This window comes from Typopeltis vanoorti, chromosome 13, assembly GCF_054136105.1.
Source record: "Typopeltis vanoorti isolate ZY-2024b chromosome 13, IOZ_Tvanoo_1.0, whole genome shotgun sequence".
NCBI classification, from domain to species: Eukaryota; Metazoa; Arthropoda; class Arachnida; order Uropygi; family Thelyphonidae; genus Typopeltis; species Typopeltis vanoorti.
In genome coordinates this window covers 117,805,470-117,827,478 of record NC_143561.1, presented here as the reverse complement: position 1 = coordinate 117,827,478, position 22,009 = coordinate 117,805,470, and the positions used below count along the sequence as shown (strand labels likewise).

At 34.7% G+C, this 22,009-nt stretch overlaps 1 protein-coding gene across 2 annotated transcripts in view; it reads left to right on the top strand.

The window, feature by feature from the left end:
* Positions 1-22,009, top strand: part of LOC150100494 (putative choline-phosphate cytidylyltransferase) — a 146,957-nt gene that overhangs the window by 105,737 nt on the left and 19,211 nt on the right. The window contains exons 5-6 of one of the 2 annotated variants that reach the window (XM_090402462.1): positions 4,588-4,734; positions 19,718-19,788. In XM_090402462.1, coding sequence (XP_090258588.1) covers positions 4,588-4,592 — 5 coding nt within the window. In that variant the 3' untranslated portion in view covers positions 4,593-4,734; positions 19,718-19,788. The remainder of the gene's footprint in view (positions 1-4,587; positions 4,735-19,717; positions 19,789-22,009) is intronic. The other variant, XM_090402461.1, reaches the window with a different exon arrangement.

Here is a 22,009-nt window from a genome sequence, read left to right as displayed (position 1 = left end):
ATGCCTAAATAGTAGAAATATTTTACTTGTTCTATAATTCTCCATTGAGAACAAGTGAAATTTTTTAATGTGCCTGTCCATTTTCATAGTTTTGGTAGTTTTATTGTTAATTTTCATACCAAATTTGTTACAGATGTTATTTTAGAGAATCCTGAAGGCTTGCACTGGATTTGTTTACAACATCATCTGCATAAAGCAAAGAGTTTAGTTTGATTTCTGCAATTCTGATTTCAGATTTAATGCCAAAAGATGAATAAGATAGTGCACCTTAGTCTTACACCTCGGTTCCAACTGCTGACAGCTTAAATATAGACTATGTATTACTCTATATAATGTTTTATTTACCCCCATATAACTGTAGAATTTTGAAGAGTGTTTTCTTGGCCTTGCATGCTTTTTTTTTTTTTTCCTATCTACAAAGCTTTAGTATACAGATTCTTGCTATATTCCATGATTTCTCAACTATTTGTCTCAAAATGCGATGAGTCTTTGGACTCCATATGATAATAAAATTAAAATTTTATCCTGATAACCTCCATTTGGTGATGAACTCTGCTTGTTTTTCTCCAAGTTTCCCTTCTACAGTGTTTTTTAACTGCATCTTAAATATGCTTACAGAAATCTTACCAGGAAAGTCAGTAAGAAAATTCCTTTGTAATTCTCACATTGTTTTATTTCCCTTTTAATAGATGGGGAACTATGAGAACTACTCCAATCATTTGCAATTCGACAAGGATTTCCAAATTATTGCAATACCTGCACATTTGAGCCTTTCTGTCAAATATCAACTACTACAACTATCTTTCCACATTTCTGGCTTTTGATAGCTTTTCCTATCTCAAATATTATTGATGTGTACTCCTGTTTGCATTCTTCTTGAATATTTCCTTCTACTGTTGAGAACAGGAATCAAACTTTGGAGATTCAGTGGCAAACCTTGAAGAAAGCCCTGATTGATTCAGCTAGAGAGACATGTGGTGAAGTTGTTTGCAAGGATAGAAAAATTAGAACTCCATTGTGAACACAGGAAGTTAAAGAGGCAGTGAAGGAAAAGAAGAAAGCATATTAAAAGTTCCTGGAAAATAAGTCAGCTTGTGCTCTTAGAGAATATAGAGACAAATGTAAGAAAGCTAAACACTGTGTAAAACTAGCTAACAAAAGTCATGGGAGGACTTTGGCAAGAATATAGAAAATAAATATCAAGAAGGTGGCAAAATATTCTGGAAGTTGTTGAAGAAGCTTAAGAATGGAGGAAAGAGTGCTGTAAAAGGAGTTAGAGATGATAAAGGTGACATGAAAACAGGAGAAAAAGATATCCTTGAAGTATGGAGTAATTACTTTGAAAAACTGCTAAATGAAACAAGCAGTGATGACAGCACAGTGGTAAAAAACACTGACCAGGCATGCAGTCAGGAATACATATCCATACTTGAAGTAGAAAAAGCCATCAAAGGTTTAAAATGTGGAAAGGCAGCAGGAGTAGATGATATTCGACCAGAAATGCTGAAGTATGGTGGTATAAGAGTCTTACAGTGGCTGCACTGCATAGTTCAGAAAGCCTGGACAGAGGGACGAATTCCCGATGATTGGAGTAGAGCTCGCATAGTACCCATATATAAAAAGGGAAATAAAACTGCATGTGAGAATTACAGAGGTATTTCCCTACTGAGTGTTCCTGGCAAGATATATGCAAGTATACTTGAGAAACGGTTGAAAAGAATTGTGGAAGAAAAGCTTGATGAAGAATAAGCTGGATTCAGACCAAATAGAGGCTGTCAGGATCAGATCTTCACTTTACGACAAATAGTCGAGAAAGCATGGGAATATAACAAAGATCTGTATTTAAGTTTTGTCGATCTGGAAAAGGCATATGACAAGGTGCCAAGAGAGAAGCTATTCAATACGCTGCAGTTATATGGTGTCAATGGGACATTATATCAAGCAATATTTAGTCTTTTTTATTTGAGTTGTAAGTCAGCAGTTAGAATTGAAGGAAGTACAGGAAGATGGTTTAATGTTAAATCTGGTGTGAGACAAGGATGTACATTATCCCCTCTGTTATTCATCAGATTTATTGAGAAGTATAACATCATCCGCATAAAGCAATGAGCTGACATTAACATCTCCAATTTTGATATGATATGGATCACATTATGAAGGAAAGTGGTATTAAACATGATATCAAAATTGGAGATGTTAATGTCAGCTCTTTGCTTTATGCGGATGATGTTATACTTCTAAATAAATCCGCTACAAGTCTGCAAGATTCTCTGACTAAATTGAATAGCTGTTGTAATAGATATGGTATGAAGGTCAGCAATAAAAAGACAAAGACAATGAAAATAGGCAGAATCATTGAAAATGTCAACTGTGTTGTGAATTTTTACCTGTGGAACAAGTAAAACATTTCAGCTATTTAGGCATGATTTTTACTGAAGATGGTAAATTAAATATAGAAATAGACAACAGAATCAGCAAAGCTGGTATGGTGGGAAGTCAATTGAATAAATTCATATGGAATAAGAGAGAAATTAGTCGCAACACTAAATTAGCTGTATACAAGACAGTGCTCAAACCAGTTCTAACTTATGGATCTGAGAGCTGAGTCAGAAGTAAAACTCTTGACCAAAGACTAGAGACTTCAGATATGAGAGTCCTGAGAAAGATTATAGGCGTGAATAGGTGGCATCAATGGCAGTATCATATTAAAAACGAGGATATTAGGAAAGAACTTGACATTGTCAGCATCCAGGAATGCGTTAGCAGAGCTAATCTCAGGTGGTATGGTCACTTAAACAGAATGGGCGAGGAAAGATTAGCAAAACAAGTGTTCTCTGCCAGGTTGGCAGGAAAACGACCGAGAGGAAGGCCAAGATATAGGTGGATTGATACGGTACAAAGTGCTTTAGACGATAGAAATATAAGAGCTGATAATATTGGAGTGTTGACAAGTAACAGACTGATTTGGAGGAAAATTGTAGATAGGAAATTAATAATGATGTAATTTTTTTCATGTAGTACTATCATATCTTGTACACCCCTTGAGGGTACATGGCAGGAATTTGATGATGATGATGATGATGATGACTAATTTCTCTCTTATTCCATATGTATTTATTCAATTGACTTTCCACCATACCAGCTTTGCTGATTCTGTTGTCTATTTCTATATTTAGTTGTCTATTTCTAGATTATAGGCGTTTACAGATGCCATCTGTAAACGCCTATAATCTTTCTCAGGACTCTCATATCTGTGGTCTCTAGTCTTTGGTCAAGTTTTTGTTTTACTTCTGACCCAGCTCTCAGATCCATAAGTTAGAACTGGTTTGAACACTGTCTTGTATACCGCTAATTTAGTGTTGCGACTAATTTCTCTCTTATTCCATATGAATTTATTCAGTTGGCTTCCCACCATACCAGCTGCTTTGCTGATTCTGTTGTCTATTTCTATATTTAATGTACCATCTTCAGTAAAAATCATGCCTAAGTAGCTGAAATGTTTTACTTGTTCCACAGTAAAAATTCACAACACAGTTGACATTTTCAATGATTCTGCCTATTTTCATTGTCTTTGTCTTTTTATTGCTAACCTTCATACCATATCTATTACAACAGCTATTCAATTTAGTCAGAGAATCTTGCAGACTTGTAGCAGATTTATTGAGAAGTATAACATCATCCGCATAAAGCAATGAGCTGACATTAACATCTCCAATTTTGATATCATGTTTAATACCACTTTCCTTCATAATGTGATCCATATAGATAATGAATAACAGAGGGGATAATGTACATCATTGTCTCACACCATATTTAACATTAAACCATCTTCCTGTACTTCCTTCAATTCTAACTGCTGACTTACAACTCAAATAAAAACTAAGTATTGCTTGATATAATGCCCCATTAACACCATATAACTGCAGCGTATTGAATAGCTTCTCTCTTGGCACCTTGTCATATGCCTTTTCCAAATCGACAAAACTTAAATACAGATCTTTGTTATATTCCCATGCTTTCTCGACTATTTGTCGTAAAGTGAAGATCTGATCCTGACAGCCTCTATTTGGCCTGAATCCAGCTTGTTGTTCACCAAGCTTTAATATTCCTGTAATTTAAATAATGTTACGTTGCTGAAGTGAAGCCTATTGGCTCTTTATTTAAGTAATCTTTTGGTTGGCAAGCAGGGTAGCTCTATCACCCAATAAGTTTTGCTATTTTCTTTACATACGTTATGAGCTTTTATTTAGATACAGGAGCACATACTCTCTTCTTTCTTTGACATATATATATCACTTTCACACATATGAAGCTAGAAGATTAACAATTAAATCTTATGTATGGGCAAAATTAAATAATGGTATTATATGATTAAGAATCTAGCTAAGTTAATAGGCATCTCTGATAGTGAAATTTTCTTTGGATAAGATTGACATATTTCTTTTTATACATTGCTTTCCTCTGAATGTTTCTCAGTTGATTGTTCTTCTAGAGACTTCTAACCTAAAATAAAATACAGATTCTTGGTCTTCTTAGAGATATCATTTTGCTTGTAATTTCTTATATGGCATTATTTTTTTGTTATAGACTGATCACAAGATAAAAAAACTTAGATACATACTCTGGAATTTCTTATGTCATAGAAGACCAAGTGCTATAAGTTAAAGCAGTAAACACAAATGGGAAACAAGAGTTAGAAAAAATTACAAAAGCCTAAACTGATTACAATATTCTGTGAGTCTACTGTTTTTTTATGTGGCTCTTCCCCATGAAAAATTTTAGTTAACCTATAGTCTATCACCTATAGCCTATAATGTATAGCATACTTATATTATAGACTTGTTGATTGTTCTTTAATGTTTTTTTACTATTATTACGGGCAACTCCAGGGAGTCATTAGACTCATCGAGGAATATTGATATTAAGTCTACATCTTGGCTAATGCAGTTCGAACATTCTCTACAATTTATTATTCAGATGCCTTTCTATGTAAGATAGTGTCAAACTTTGTTGTAATATATGGAACAGTTTTTAACTGTTACTACAAGAATATGAAAAAGCTGGAATAATAGAGAAGTCTACTCAAAATGGAACAGTCCCTTTATTCTTCTTAGCTTATTCTCATAGAAAAACCTAATGGAAGTTTAAGATTTGTTTTAGATCTGCCAGGAAAGTCATTAAATCCATTGATTTTAATCTTTGCAAAATTGAAAAATTATTAATTGGTTTAGGAGGAGTGGAATATCGACTCCAAGGTTATTACTAGATTCCGTTGAGGAAGAGGAGATAGAAAATACTTTGCCTTCACCACAAAGTGAAAGAAGTACCAAGTATGCCATCCTCCTTAAGGAGTTAGAAACTCAACCTTTTCCCACTGGTGAACTCTTTTCTTTTCCATAAGTGTAAAGGAATTTCTTGTTTGTATATATTATATATACTCCAAAAAACCTAATCTCATTGAAATATCTTAGTGAAAGTTCCTTTTAGATGAGATGAAGCAGATTCATCCTTAAGTGTTCAAAATATCATTTTTTTTTTTTTAGATTAATACTTAAGTTCATAAAGTTGATAAAGCAGAAATCATTCCTACTCATTTTAATATAAGTGCAATACTGTCTGCTAAAACTCCAAAACAATAAATTTTTATTGTAATTTCATTCCAAATTGCACCAAATTACTAAGTCCTTTAACTAATTTAACAAAGAAGGAATCAAATTTAGGCATAGAGAAGCTAAGCATAATATCATAAAATCCCTTATATTTTGTACTAATCAAGTTCCAATGTTCGTTTATCTAGTGCCCATAGCAGATCCGTGCCATATGGGCAAAGGTCAAGAGAAAATTAATCTGTTATATTCTTAAAGAACTGAAGTCTTTTGGGAAGAACTAAAGTCTTTGGGAAATACTTTGAGGCTGTTCCTCAGAACTGAGGTAGGTGAAATGAAAGCGGCATGGGAGTAGCAGGCTCACCAAGTCAGCAATTCAACTGTAAAATTGGACAACTGTTTCTTGTTATTTTAGATTTAAGAGACATGAAATGATTGAGTGACTTGCGGGTAGGGGAAGCATCTGATTAGCTCAGTTGCCCTCATCTGGATAGTCTCATGAATTTTTGGAGTGGTTTATGTTGCACCATCCCATATGGGAGAGCAGTATTCTGTGATAGGGTTGATTTGGAATTGTTTGGAAAGGCCAGGAGTAAGCATCATTCTAAGAAAAGAAATCTGGTCTTGGATCTTAAGCTTTTGGAAAAAAAACAAAAAAATACCAATATTATTTTTAGATCTAATCAATGACCACTTTTATTCCTTGATGAAAGATAAAAATCAGCTTATAATTCAATGGGTCCTAGAACTGCAAGAATATATTGACATCATGTTTCAGGTAAGAAAAAAGTGGTGCAGATTACCTGTCTAGATCTTTGAAGCCAGATACTAAAAAAAAAACACTCCTCATAGTATAATTTTTAAAAAAATGAGGATTTTCAAATAAAGTAAATATGAATACGATTAGGAGTAAATTAACCAATTATTAAAACTAAGAAAAATCACCTATACTTGAAATTCAGAGAATCTCATTTTGAAAAATAGGATTCAAGATGGGAAAACTTTTTTTTCCCATTCAAGAATGAGGATTTTTTCTTTGAAATGCTTTATTTAGATGAAAACTGTTTATTATTAGGAAGATAGACAGAAGACTAGAATTAAACTAAGAATTTTGGTTCCAGTGATAATGAAACCTTGGATTTCTTATACTTGGTCATTATCATTCCTCCTCTTTCTTCAAAAATTGCAAGAATGAGGTCAACATCTATTTACCATCCACCTTTACACTTATCATATCTTCTTCTCCTCCTCCTCCTTTTATTCCATCTACCTCTGTTTTCTGGAACAGCCTCCTTCATTCTGCTTTCCCTAAAGACTACATGCAACCTTCAGCTATTCAAAAAACACTTCAACAAATTTCTTCTTACCCTTTAACCCAGGCACTGATTTTTTTGTAGTTCTTGCAACCTTTGATGTTTATGGCTCAGATAAAAAAAAAAATAAATGATTTAGTGAACCTTCATGAAATCTGGTTGTTCATAAAGGATTTGAGAACACCTTGCACAGAATTAAGGACAGATAATTTTGGAGAGGTATGAGGAGTGATATTAATTCATATGCAAAATCCTCTGCCAAACTAAGTCTATTCTCAGAGACAAAGCACTTCTAACACCCTTTACTGTATCATTCTTTCCAGAAGCGGTGACTATGAAGAGTCAGACTACTAAAACTGTAGCTAATTAAGTTTAATTTCAAGGTAAGAACAAACTTTATGGCAAAATGTTGTAGTTATGTAAGATATTAAATATAAAGATGCTTTTTATCACACTTTACATTCTCAAAGTAATGCAGTGTACACCCCATGAGGTTATATGTTATTATTATTATTCCTGACACCTCCTCCAAGGAGTCCAAAGACTCATCACAGGAGAACACCTACAACTGTCTCAACCACTACACCGAACCTCTACTACGAATCATCTCCATCAATGCCATCTACTGCCTACCTCCACCACCACTACAACTAGTATTCTATGTCTGTAAATTGCGTGTGTTTTGAAGGAATATATCAGGAATTTGATGATGAAGTAATGTAATGTGTGAATGATGACTAAATATAACTTCAAAACAGACACTTTTCAAGCTAGTTAATGCCAAGATGTCTTACTTGTCACAAGCTTTTACTGAGAACAGTGATTTTTTTTTTTTTTAATCTTGCTTTAGTTTTAAATGTGTGATGTTAACTTCCCAAATTAGTTATCTACAAACTCAGGTTTCCCAGATGCTATGAATATCTTGAGGATGTAGGAGAAAGAAACTTAGTTGATGATCTTATAGCAGAAACTAGTAAATTTAGTTCCTTGAAAAGAAGAGCACTTATAAATAGATTTAGAAAATATAACAACCTTACTCCTAATTCTTTCAGTTAATAAAATTAGTTTCAAAAAGCAATAAATTTGGTAAAAAGGCTTTAGGTTCATAGAAAAGGTATAAACCTAATAACTTTCAGAATATTAGCAAAGTTTTCCCCACCAAATTTTAAAACAAGTCTTTCGCTCCATAGGAGTATGGCATTAATAATATCAAATATGCACTCTTATGGACTAAGATTGTTCCTATTAAGGAATGACATCTTAGTATGCTTAGAAAATAATTTAAATACAATACTTAATAAGGAAAATTTCCATCTAAAAGAAAATGAAATCTTATATTAAACTGTCCATTTTTGGTCTAAGCTGTTAAAACTGAGAACTTTTATTGTTAAAAGACCATAAGATTTAATGAAGATTTAATGATTACAAATACAAAGAGCCAAGAAGTTTCACTAGCCACTGTCTACCATTTTCAAGGCTGTACTGGTGTGAAAACAAATGCATCAAGTTACATGAAAACATACACTTTAGTAACTGTTGCTAAAGTGTGTGTTTTCATGTAACTTGATGCATTTGTTTTCACACCAATCAGCCTTGAAAATGCTAGACAGTGGCTAGTGAAACTTGTTGGCTCTTTGTATTTGTAATCATTAAATCTTACGGTCTTTTAACAATAAATGTTCTCAGTTTTAAAATCTTATATTAGTAAAACAAAATGTCAGTCTGGCTCTTTAGGAAATTTAAGACTTTTCTGTAATAGCAATTATACAATATCATAATTATGTACTTAAGTCTGAACCTAAGTTCTTTAAAGATAGACTACATAACATTAATCTTATCAAGACTTCTTGATATGATTGCATAAATTTTTAGTAACCAGCTCACTAACGAAAAAAAAAAAAAAAAAAAAAGCACAGCTGGTGTTCCATGTGTGAGAATTACAACCTCCCACCAGCAAATATCTTAATTTTTTCTAAACCACTTCTTAATAAGTTCACAACAATTCTAGAAACATGAAACTTTTGACAGATGTTAAGCATAGGGAAAGTTAAGAAGTGGTCCAGACAAAATTTAGTGCATGTTTGTTTAAAAAATAATAATAATCTTGTAAAGTTGCTAGTAGAAATAACTCCTGTGTGGGTTGTTGCATAAGGAAAGAGCAGGAAAGAAAGCACAAAGGGTGTTGAAATAAGCATGTCCTAGCTGAATTTTCCAGATCATACAAGCTTATTGCTCATACGCCACTAGCTACTGTGGTTGAAGCATGTGCCACCCTACAGATTATAGCCATTGTCAGTTTCACAACTGGCTTGCTAGATTCTTGAAAAATGAACAACAGCTTCAGTACATCATTGCATACAGGATACCATTAGGTGGTGTCTTTCCTTTTATAGAGGGGAGTGAGAGCTGGATTTTTCTCTCAGAGGGAGCTTAATTGGAATGGATTGCTTTTGGAGGTGGTGAGTATAGGTAGTGTGAATGAATTCAAGAAAAGGTATGACAGCTGGTACAGGCAATATGTGGCCTTTCTCAATGAGTCCCTGACTAAATAATAATAATACATTTAATTTTGAATATAAGTTCATTAAAACTATATAGCATGGATAAACAGCATATAACATTAAGTTCATAAGAAAGTGCGAAAGAGTGATTACGTGTGAGAGGAGTAATCAATCCAGAAGAGGCAACCAGATTGTCTCTTTTGGATATCATGTTTATTAACAGAGCTTGTGGTTCATTATCCCAAATGTGAGAACAGTACAGGTAGTTCTCATCAGATGGCAATGCACCTAACCATCCCTCACAATATATGAATTCCAGCTTTACGAATTTTTTGAATTGGGATTTTTATTTTAATTTGTGTGCAGCGAAGGCGATTAGGAGCACATATGGGGAATTACACAGTATGTAATGATGTAATGATCAATTAGAATGAACCTCAGCCACTCAAGAGTCTTGATAGCACAAGTGTATTATTCTTAGTTTTCTTCAATTATTGACCCTCTTTGGTCAATAAAAAATGACCAAAAGAAACAAAGAAAAGCAATTACATTAGAGAAAAATACAAAATTATTACCAGCCATCAAGCAGGTAGCACTGTTAAATCTTTTTCTGAGAAATTTTCTCTTGCCGCTTCTACAGTTTGCACCATTTTAAAGGATAAATAAAAATATTTGAAAGAAGTTAAAATGCGCAATCTGTGCATCTACATGGTTGTGCAATAAAGGAACAGGCAGTATAATTCCTCATATGGAAAAATTGTTAACTGCTTGGATAAGTGACCAAACTCAACGATTAAACTTGCCTATTACCTATGCAACAATTTGTACTAAATCATTAGCCATTTTTAAAATGCTGAAAGACCAAAAACAGGATAACTGCAAAGAGACTTTTGCTTCAAGTTGTGGGTGGTTTGACTGCTATAAAAAACAAACTGGTTCGCATAACATTAAAGTACAAGGTGAAGCTGCAAACGGCGATAGTGAAGCTGAAAAATCTTATTCAGAAAAATTAGAAGAAATAATTAAAGAAGAAAATCACTCTCCATCACAGATTTTTAATGCCGATGAGACTGGCATTTTTTAGAAGTGGATGCTTGCAAGAACTTATTTTGCAAAAGAAGAATCCTGAATGTGAGGTTTTAAAGCATCAAAAGACCTCGTCACTGTACTGTTAGGAGGAAATGGTGCTGGCGATTGCAAATTAAAACCCTTACTTGTGCATCAATCAGAAAATCAAACAAAATCCAATCCAACAAAAAGGAATTAATAAAGATACTCTCCCAGTAATATGGAAGGCAAATAAAAGAAGGCTTGGCCCACAGGTTCCCTATTCGAAGATTGGCTTATGCGTCATTTTATTCCTGAAGTGAAACTTTGTGAGAAAAAACAAATCCCATTTAAAGTGCTTCTGATAATTGACAATGCACCTAGCATCAGTAACTTACATTTGCCCTAATGTGAATGAACTGCTTCAGTCTCACGCTATGGAACTCTCACCCAGTGATCTCCTTGAATTAGAGGAACAAGAAAAAAATGAAGAAGAAGAAAAAGAAGATAATAAATATGAAGCTAAAACTCGATTTTTCACTTTAAAAGGCCTAAAAGAGTATATAAACTTCTTGAAAAAGGCTCAAGCAATCTTTGAATCACAAGATTCACACTTAGAATGATTTAGTAAATTTTCCCACGAAATGGATAATGCTTTTGCTTGCCAGCGAACTATTTTAAACAAAAAGAAGTGAAAGTCAACGAAGCAGATGACACTCGAGGCCTTCTTTGAAAGAAAAAAATAAGATGCAGCGAAGCTTCCTAATATATCTCCTACTACCTCGATGGCTGCCAATTCACCCGGTGATACAGAAATTAAAAAATTTAATTTTTAAAAAATTAAAAAAATTTTTAACAAATTTTAAACAAATAATAAAAAAACAAAATTTGTTATTTTTTAAATATGTAAATCTTTGGGTAGTAAAGTGTTTTCTTATCATTTAATATTCATTTTATATTTTATATATTCCTTCTTACGAATGTAACTCTCGCTTTAATAAATTTAGTTTAATCCTTTATCCAAGTGTAAGCAAACAAAGTTTGTGCCTGAAGTATACCACGAGTTGCCTCAGTCCTGAAGATACTTCAGGTACAAACTTTGTTTGCTTACACTTGAATAAAGGATTAAACTAAAGTTATTATAGTCTAACCAAGTGGGGAAAAACTTCCAACATCTTTCTCTAAATCCAGTGTAATTTAATAATAGGGTGGGACACCTTTTGGCAACTTGTATAGGTAAATATGACTTCTTCATTGCTTCCACCTTAGTATCATCACCTCTGGGTCTGGCTCCAGCTTCCACTGATGAGACCTCAATAAAGGTCGAAACCGGTCTGGGTAGTGGCCCTTCCCTTAATGCATAGCATTATACATGTCTGCAACAAGATGTGCTTTGCATTATGGGAAATACTAAGACAAGCAGGGATGAGAGCTTTGTCCACCTTTACCATGAGTTGCCTCAGTCCTGAAGATATTTCAGGCTCAAACTTCGTTTGCTTACACTTGGATAAAGGATTAAACTAAATTTATTATAGTCTAACCAAGTTGGAAAAAACTTCCAATAACTCTCACTTATAGCATTATTTCTAAGGCAAATAAACTCCCGCTTTATGAACAGTCACCAGGAACCAATTAATTCGTAAAGACGGGAACTACCTGTATTACAAGTTACAGCAAATACATAAGCATATTACAACTAGGTGTTCTTTTCTGTTCATGTCTTTAGCAGAAAAGGACACTTAGTTATGATATGCTTATGCCAGGAAATTGTAGAGTTATCAATTAGTATAAGAAAAGTTTTTATCATGCATGGAGACTCTTAAGTATATAAGAGCACATAATGCAAATACTTCTTGCAATTTTCTTTTACTGTTTTTTAATGTTTATTTTTTGACATTCCTGCCCTATCAGACATCTATCTAGCAAGAATGAATGAATGAAAAAAAAAACGTTGTGAACACCTACAGACAATACAAAAAAAATGACATTCCTTATATGTTCCAACAAAAACGAGCCTCAGTTCCATAGCCTTGCCTGGTGTATACCCAGTACTATGCAATTAAAGCTATTCTACTGTTGCCATATTTGTAGGACAGCCAGCAGTCAGAATCTCCAAGCATAATAACTACATGCAGTACCACCACCACTATGGCTACTCAGAATCGATTCAAACACCATGCTTTTGGACAAACACCACAAGATGTACTGGAAAAAAACTCCATTACATCACTGTCGCAAATTCAAATATGAGAGACTTATCCTGAAATCTGCCTCTGATTTAAAAAAAAAAAAAAAACTATCCAGATCTCAACAAATTTGGATGAATGAAACTGTCCCTATTCATCCTCAGATCATCAGCCAATAAAACCCAGTCAAGTCCACTAGGTGGCATTATTTAGACTTCTGATAGTAAGTTGTATTTCCATGTTCAAATTTCTAGGTGTTGCTATAATTCACGTTGAACTTTCTGGAGCAGAAAACTATGTAGAAAACAGAATGCAGATAAATAATTTACTAGCTAAAATTAATTACAAGCTGACATTTTTCTAGTTCAAGCTAGGGTTATCCAAGGCACTTTAACAATACATAGTGAGTGAGTGAAAACAGTCAACAAAATTACCATCAGAATAAAGACAGTAATAATGTGCATGGAGGGCAACAGGTGCTGCTCTTCATGGTAATTTTCGATATTAATGCTGATGGGTAGATACTGGTGCACTGAAATCGATGCTAGATCACATCAGTTCTGTTATTTACCCAAGTTCTAGAACTCGTGCTGCTTCTAGGAAGTCTCTGATTTAAACTGGGATCTGTGAGGAGATGGACTATTTCTTCCATCTGATGAAGTGGTCTTCCTCCAAGGTATGTTATGCAAGTCCATTTTTTGGTTCTCTTTTTTTGACTAAGGTAATCCTCCTGTCTGTCCAAAATACTTGGAAATTTCAAAACATGAGCCTTCAGGACAGAGTGAATTTTGTCCTCGGGACTAGCATTGCATCTTGAACAATAGTCACTATTTATGTCATTGCATCAAAATGGATACAAAAATCTCTCCAAACTCCTTAAAAAAACAACAACAAACCTCTCCTCCCCCTCAAAATCAGACTGTGCATGTACCATATCTTAACCTTGCATCAAAGAGACAATAGATAAACTGGGCTCTCTCCTGAAACAATACAATCAGAACAATATACAAACCTCTAAACAAAGTTTCTACATTCTTAAGACATATCAAGGATCACCAGGATCTTCTCTTTCATAGGCACCTACAGCATCCCCTGCCAATGTGGAGCTCCATATTTCGGATAGACAGGTTGGACTGACTACCTTGGTCAGAAAATAAATAAATAAAAATATATTATTATTATTTATTATTTATTTTTTTATTATTATTTTTAAACAAGACCTCATGGAGTCAAAGACTCATCTAGGAGGTCCTTTTATCTCACACACATCTCATCATACCGGGTCTTAAACACATTCAAACTCCTTGCAGACACCACACTCTCAGGCAAGGCATTCCAATCATTCACAACTCTGCACGAAAAAAACCTGCCTCTCACTCCCCTACTCACACCCTCTTTATACAGTTTCCAGGCATGACCTCGGGTTCTCCCCTGATCTCCCACTATTCTCTGTAGAACTTCTCCACCATTGATCCTATAACAACCCCTTACCAACCAAAAAGCAGACTACCATAACATGCCTTGGAGAAAGATAATTTCATCAAACAGAAGAAAGCCAGGCTACTTTACAAATTCCAGTTGAAATTGAAGAGACTGTTCCTGGAAGCACCACGAGTTCTAAAGAATTCAGGTAATTGTAGCAGAACCAGTGGTATGATCTTGCATAGATTTTGGCACACTGCCTATCTATCTGTCATGATTAATAACAAAAATCATGAATATCACCAACTGGCATGATCCATGCACATGACTGTATTGTTAAAATGCCTCTGGTAATGCTAGCTTGAGCAACAAAACACTGGCTTCTAAATGATTAATTATATTCAGCAAATTGTTTATTTGCATTCCAGTTTCTATGTATTTTTTTTGTTCCAGAATCTTTGACATGAATTCCAATAAGTTAGGTTACCACAGCAGAGCTGCTGTGCACAAGCTGCACATCATCCCTCCTCAACGCTAAACATTTGGACTAGTGTCTTTCACACCATTCCTGGATCTTAATTAATTGAAAATGGGTTCTGTGGAGCGACGAATCACACTTCCAAATGTTTCACTCTTACAGTTATGTTTGGATCTGGAGATCACCTGGGTACCGGTTCCGACAGGGTCACATCATTCTGACTGTCAAGTTTGGTGGAGGCTTAGTAATGGTATAAGGGTGTTTCAGTTGGATGGGGCTTGGTCCATTGGTGGACATGTCGAAAACTATGACGTCCAATAGCCACCTGGACATCATGGACAACTTCATGTGCTTCTGACACTGTGGAAGTACTTCTGCAGTGACCTTTTGTATGTTGAATCACGACATTGCTCAATGCCTTACTCCACTGCATGTCTGAGAACGGTTTCCATAAAACAACGTTGAAGTGTTGGACTGGCCAGCTCAGAATCTAGACATCATTCCTATTGAACATCTTTAGGACAAATTAGAGCGCTGAATTTGCTCCAGACCACAGTGGCCATCACCAGCAATAGAGATAGCTTTGCACGATGAATGGAAGAATATTCCTGTTATGACATATCAGAAATTGGTTGAAAGCATGCCCTGAAGGGTAGTTGCTGTTTGGTCCCACTCAGTACTAGAAATATAATTTAAATGCATTTTTTAAACCATAATTAGGTGTTCAAATGTCAACATAGTGTATATGTACAGAGACAAGCTGTATTACATTTCAAATAGTGCCAAAGTGACCAATTTGATTAATTGTTATTCTACTGACTTGACATCTAGTGGGGGAAAAAAAAAAAAAAACCTTACATCAAAGCTATATCCTATGCATGACATTGTCAGAGACCAAATTCATATTAATACTTTTAATACAGCAGTAGTGGTGGCATAATCAATAATTTAATATAAGTGTTAAGGCTAAGATCCTGGATTATTACAGCCCTAATTATAATTTAAAATGAACTCTAAAAATAAAAGGTTGTGTGTAGAATATGGGTAATCCATATTCTTGGGATTTTTAAACCATCATTATTAAGATTAGTGGTTGATTAGAATTTCGCTAGCCTTTTTAAATTTACACCATTCTGAGGTTTTGGTGTGATGTAATGAACAGGTGCCTTTCCAGTCAGTTCTCTGTAGAGTATTCAGGGCATGATCGGAAAGGCCAGATTTACCATAAATATTAAATTTAACATGTTTATGTTCCTTTTTTTCGGATAGAAATAGTGCGTCCAGTTTCACCTATATGAGGAAAATTACAGGTACACTTGAATATGGTATTCTCTAATCATATTTTATCAGCTGTAGTAGTTGGTAGAAATCTTATGCTTCTTTCAATATGGTATATTGAAAGGGTCAAATGCTGCAAACTCTTCTCCTACCAAAATGACAGTCACTCCTTCTTGTCCCTTGCCAATGCCATTGGGTGCAACTTCTGCCTACCCAGGTTTTCACCACTCTCTCACGTCCAGATGGTACTGTGGTCACATCACCAAAAGACAAGGCCATCTTACTTGCCAACACTCTTCTCTTCCAATTCCTGTGTTCATGACCTGGGCAAACGGCTCCCTTCATGTCTCCCATAGTCTTCTGACAAAAAGAAATCCTAAAAACCTTTATCAAGCTGAACTCAAACAAAGTATCTGGTCCTGATGGTATCCCACCTATTACTGTATTTACTCGAATATAACTCGCCCTCGCATATATCTTGCACCCCTGATTCTACTTTACAAAAAAATAAATTTAAAAGTTTTGCATATACCTCACACATGAAAAAAGTTTAAAACTTGAAGAAATAGATGGTGAATGTTGTTATGGCAGTTTCAGATATTTTGGAATTAGGTTGAAGAGAATCAGAATTTCAACTTAACAATCATCGGCTTGCCTTTGTCATTGAGTCATGTGATCTTTTGTTAATACTACACCAATCACATACACTTCTTCATAGCTGCACTATTTCTACCGGTCTACCTTTACTGTCCATTTCACGCTCCGCTTTCACTTCTCATTAGTCATTTGTGAAGGATTTCTCATAACATATCTCAAGTCTTGTAAATTACTGTAATTGTAATAATTTTTGCCTGAAATATGGAGAAACATTGAAGTTACAGTGCTGCTTTTAAACTCAAAGTTATGATAAACTCAAAGATCATATGATTCTGAAATGATAAAAGGACAAGCAATAATGAAACTGTTTATTTTAATTGAATTACAGAAGCATTGTCACTAAAGATTCAAATATATTGCGTGATGAAGGTGAGCAGCTGATCTCATAAATAACATTTACAATTAAAATTTAAATGTATCCATTTTATAAATAACATGAGCAATTATAAATTATAATGAATACTGAGGATTTAATTATAAACATCAGTTTTTTTTCCTTTAAAACTTTAGTTTCCAAACTCCACATCTTGCACCACAATTTTTTTTAACTTTAATTTTTGGGAAAAAAAGTGAGTTATATTCAAGTAAATAGGGTATGTTAAAAAATTGTGCCCCAAACCTATCCTGTATTGCCTCTTCAATCTATCCTATTCAACTGCCATCTATCTGACAACATGGAATCAGGTCCACATTCAGCCCATCTTAAAGAAAGTTGATAAAAGTCAACCAACTAGCTACCATCGAAATGCTCACTTCTGTTCTCTGAAAAATGATGGGAAAGGTCATCAACAACCAACTTTTGAACCATCTAGAGACATACCAACTAATTAGTGACCAGTAGTATGGATTCTGCCATTCATGATCTACAGCTAATCTTGCTTTCACCACCCACCTATGGACTTGAGCCATGGAGAGATTTGGAGAAACTCATGTGGTTGCCCTCGGCATTTCATTGGGGTTGGCACATGAACCTACTTACCAAACTTCTATCCTATGGTCTGCCTTCTCCACTCTGCAACTGGATCACCAGCTTTCTCACTGGTCACTCACTACGTGTCATGGTGGACTGCTTACTCTCCTCAGATTTCCTAACCAATGCAGGAGTACCCCAGGATTCTATTCTTTCACCCATTCTCTTCCTCTTGTATATAAACGACCTACTCTCACAGACTTCCAATTCTATCCATAGCTTTTGCTGATGACAGTGCGCTCCATTCCTCTTTTTCATTTGACAAACCAAACCTGTTAGTGCTCAAGTATTAGAGATCTATCATGACCAGGGACCTGAACTCAGATCTCCTAGCTATATCCCAGTAGGGCAAGGAACAACTTTGTAAACTTCAATGCCACCAAAACTTAGTTCTTTCTGATCTCTCGCAAGAATGAGCTCTCATTCCTCTCCCATACCTTCAATAATACTGAGATATCGAAACACAGTCAGATTTCTCTTCTTGGACTGACTTGCATCTCCAATCTTTCCTGGCACAATCGTATTTCAACTATAACATCTGCAGCTGCCAAAAAACTGGGGAAATCTGCCAGCCATGGAATATTGCTAGATTCTATCCAGCAAAGCAATCTAGCTAATTAATGATCCCTCTCTCTCACAGATCCACTTCAATCCCCCTTTCATTTCTGCCTTATGCCTCTTCTACAGATACTTTCATGGACTGAATTGGCCACTATTATTCCTCCACTCTCCTTCAAAATCATTAAAACAAGCCACTGCTAACCATCACCATTTTATAGTCCATCTTAAAACTCACTAAACCATCTTCACTGCCTCCTCTTTTATTCCATCTACTTCTGTCCTTTGGAACAGTCTCCCCCACTCTGCCTTCCCCAAAGATCCTCAGCTAATCAAGCTAAATTTGAACAGACTCCTACTTTCTTCTATTCCTCTTGCCCACACACACACACTGCACTAGTGTGCTATAGGTCTTGTGGCCTTTTGTGTTTGGACCAGATATAAAAAAAATTAAAACAAAATCCAATTTAACTAACCTGGGCATCATAGCAAAGTTTTGATCTTTACTAAGTAGCTAGAGTTCACTGTTCAGGGCATGGCTTAATATATGATTTTCAAGCTGATAAAATATGATTAGGAACTTCTAACATTTTAAATAATACTAAAGCAATAACTTATTACATCCTCACCAAAACTGAATTAGCAGCTGTAAGCAAGTCAGGACATCTAGTAATCGTAATTACTAGAGGTGGTGTAACAGTTTTTTTAGGCTGAACAGCTTACCTTGAAAAAAAAAATGAATCAGTTATTCTCAGATAACAGCATCCATCAACTTGTGAAATATAACTACTAATCAGAAAACAGATATTTAAAAACCTGCATATACAGTTAAAAATTACTTCTGCACTATGCTTGTTCACCAAGAATTTATGATATACCTAAGATTCATAAGCAGAACTTACTGCTTTGGCTGATAGTTGAAGGTATATCGACAGCCCCAATTATCATCTAACTAAAAAAAAAAAAAAAAAAACAGTGTCACCACTTGGATTTGATAGGTCATTCCCCCTCCTATATATAAAACACAACCCTTTGTAAACACATGATAAATATTATTTATTAATCAGGCATAGCTATGGGCTCTGTAACCCTCTCCAATGTAATTAACAAAGAGCTTTACTTAATTTCTCATATGCTTCCTGTTCACTCATCATCTGTCCTTTGCCATTTCCTTCAGATTCAAGCTGTACATGATGTCACACATATTATGTTATTATCTTGATTTACTGTTCATTAAATACTTCTTTTCAGTAGTTACCATCAGTGAATAGTTTTAAGTGCAGTTATAGGATTTTTGAACTTGATTTGTCTAGGGTGTCTGCTACATTGCTGTATACTAGAAGTCATATGACTTTTTTTTCTCTTGCAAGATTTTAGGCAGTATCAGTGAGTTTAACTTCATATGCACTTTTTTATATTTCTTGGGGTGTCTGTCAAAAATCTGTTGAGTGACGTTCAGTATATTCAAGGTGTCATGAAATTATATTTAAAAACAAAATTAAACAATAATAGTTTTTTTTTTTAATTTTATTGCATGGATACGTAAATACAGTGGTACAAAAGCACGTGCTATTAATTTTTGTTTAATTTTGTTGCTTTTGGGTAGAGAAAATCAGTTAAACAAATTAGTGTCCTTGAAATTAAAGCAACCCATTGTGCCCTACAGTGAAAAACACATTACTATCTCATTTTTTTTTTCAGACTCAAAAGTGTCATAGTACTGCATTACAACCTTGAAAGTTATCAGTGCTTCCCTCTGCTGTTATAACAAGGTATTTATTTGTTCACAGTAATTTCAGTTTCATCAGTGCTTATTCATAGTCATCATTTGCAACATAATTAATACAGTAAACCATGTCATGACCTGAAAGAATTTGGTAACCACCCCCCTGTTCTGTTATCAGTATAGATATAACTAAGTCATAATTGGGGCCTTAGAAATCTATTAAATCTTTCTGCACATCATCTTCATTTGTTGCATCAACATATCCCAACTTGAAACAATCACTGATAGTTATTGGTTTTACCATGAACCATATACTGTGCAATAATGACAGTGAATCAAGACTGACAGCTAGATGGAACTGCTTCTTTATATGCAACAAATTCATTTGGTGTGTAAGTTGAGTACAGTGCAGTATGAGATGGCCCTTTTGTTACATCATCAAGATTTTACAACCCATACACACACACAAGCAAGAGAAGCATAAATAGGTCCAGTTGCTTGTTATTTCTAAAAAGGATCCTGCTTCATCCATTTCCTTTGCTTTTGTAGATACCTGGTAATAGTTAGTATTGCATTTATATCTCTGGTTTTAACCGAATATTTTTGATATTTATATTGAACATTGCACTGTTGAATATACAAAATCATTGAGTAGCATTCAATTTTGAATGGTTTGGAACCTTTCGAACATATCTTTATAGTAGTGATTTGTGCATAATTTTGTTGGAGGAAAAAAAGAAGAAAAAAAAACACCCTTGTAGCTGAAGCTAATATGCTGTAAGAGAATAGTGCAGAATCTATTATTATAACCAAAGATCCATTATAATCAAAATTCGGTTTTGGGCAGGTAGTTACTATGTTATAGTATAAGAAAATAGTCAGGAATAACAACATATCAGTGTAATGGGAAATCTGTTACCAAGCTCAAAAACAGTAATAAATCCATCAAGACATAATACAACACTTCTTCCTGATTATAAGTGTACTAAAGATGTATCCTTTAAATTCCTGTTTGATTTGTAGTACATATTACAGTTCAGTTTATAATTATTTCATTTAGACAGATTTTCTCTATTTTACACATTTGCTATTCTTGAGCATCGTCTTAGGTCTAGAAGTCATGATTGCATTAGGTTAATACATGTTAACTGTGTTGTCATTAAAACATTCAAGTTCTTTATTAACGACGTGTAACCAATACATGTTTAAATAAGTGCGCTGGTTAATAAAATTGGATATTGCTTATGTGAATCCCAAACGCGAAAGATGAGACCTGTAATACATTAATATCATGGGTGAGGTATGAACTAGATAATCTGGTAATCCTGAATAGCTTTAGGTCTCCACTAAGTTCTCCTTGCATGAGCATAAATTCAGGAAACAAGAATTGCTGAATTACAACATTGAGGTTTATCAGGTACGTTTTTCTGAATAGAAATTTCTGAATACATTTTTCTCAAATTCACAAATGAATTTGAGCTATTTAAGTAGAACAGCACTTTCTTCTGTTTTTCTACATTCTCTAAGGAAACTAATTTGCTGAGTATCTAATATTCCAAGAGCTTCATGTACTTTACCCTTTTTTATTTTTATTCTTCTATTGCATGCTACTTACCACTCTAATAGTCTTTTCTGAGTCATATGCCATGCACTGCTCCTCTCTGACCTTGCCTCTCATTTTCTATCCTGGCCCCCTTTTGTATGCTGCCTTATACCTTTCTTTTTTCTTCTTTGTTATATAGTACCTACTCCTCCTCTTTCTTCTTGCTATATGCTGCTTCTCTGTGTATCCTGGTTGCTACTTCTGCCCATTTCATACTATTCTGTTGCACACTCTTTACATACTACCTATTGTATCTTGCCAACTACCTTTTATGCTGGCTCTGATAGAGGACTCTATATGCTAGATTTGTCATAAAAATTAGCATCTAGTGAGAATCCCATCATGAGGCTGTTATAACCCTATGACTAGCAAACGAAAGTTGTCACGTGGATTAACTGATAACCAAGCAACTTATACATGGGAGAAGATGAATTCGTATCAGATTTTCCTAGTATCCCCATCAATATTGGTTTGGGTAGTGATTCATTTTTCATGATGCATGGCAATACACCTATCTAAAAGGAAGTGTGTTGTGTATTATGGGATACCAGGACAGTTTGAGTTGAAGTCATCTGTCCCCATATACAAATAGCCTAGTCATAAAATTACTCCACGTGCAAACTGGCCAGCCTGGTTTTCCAAGTGGTTAGCATCTCCTTATTCC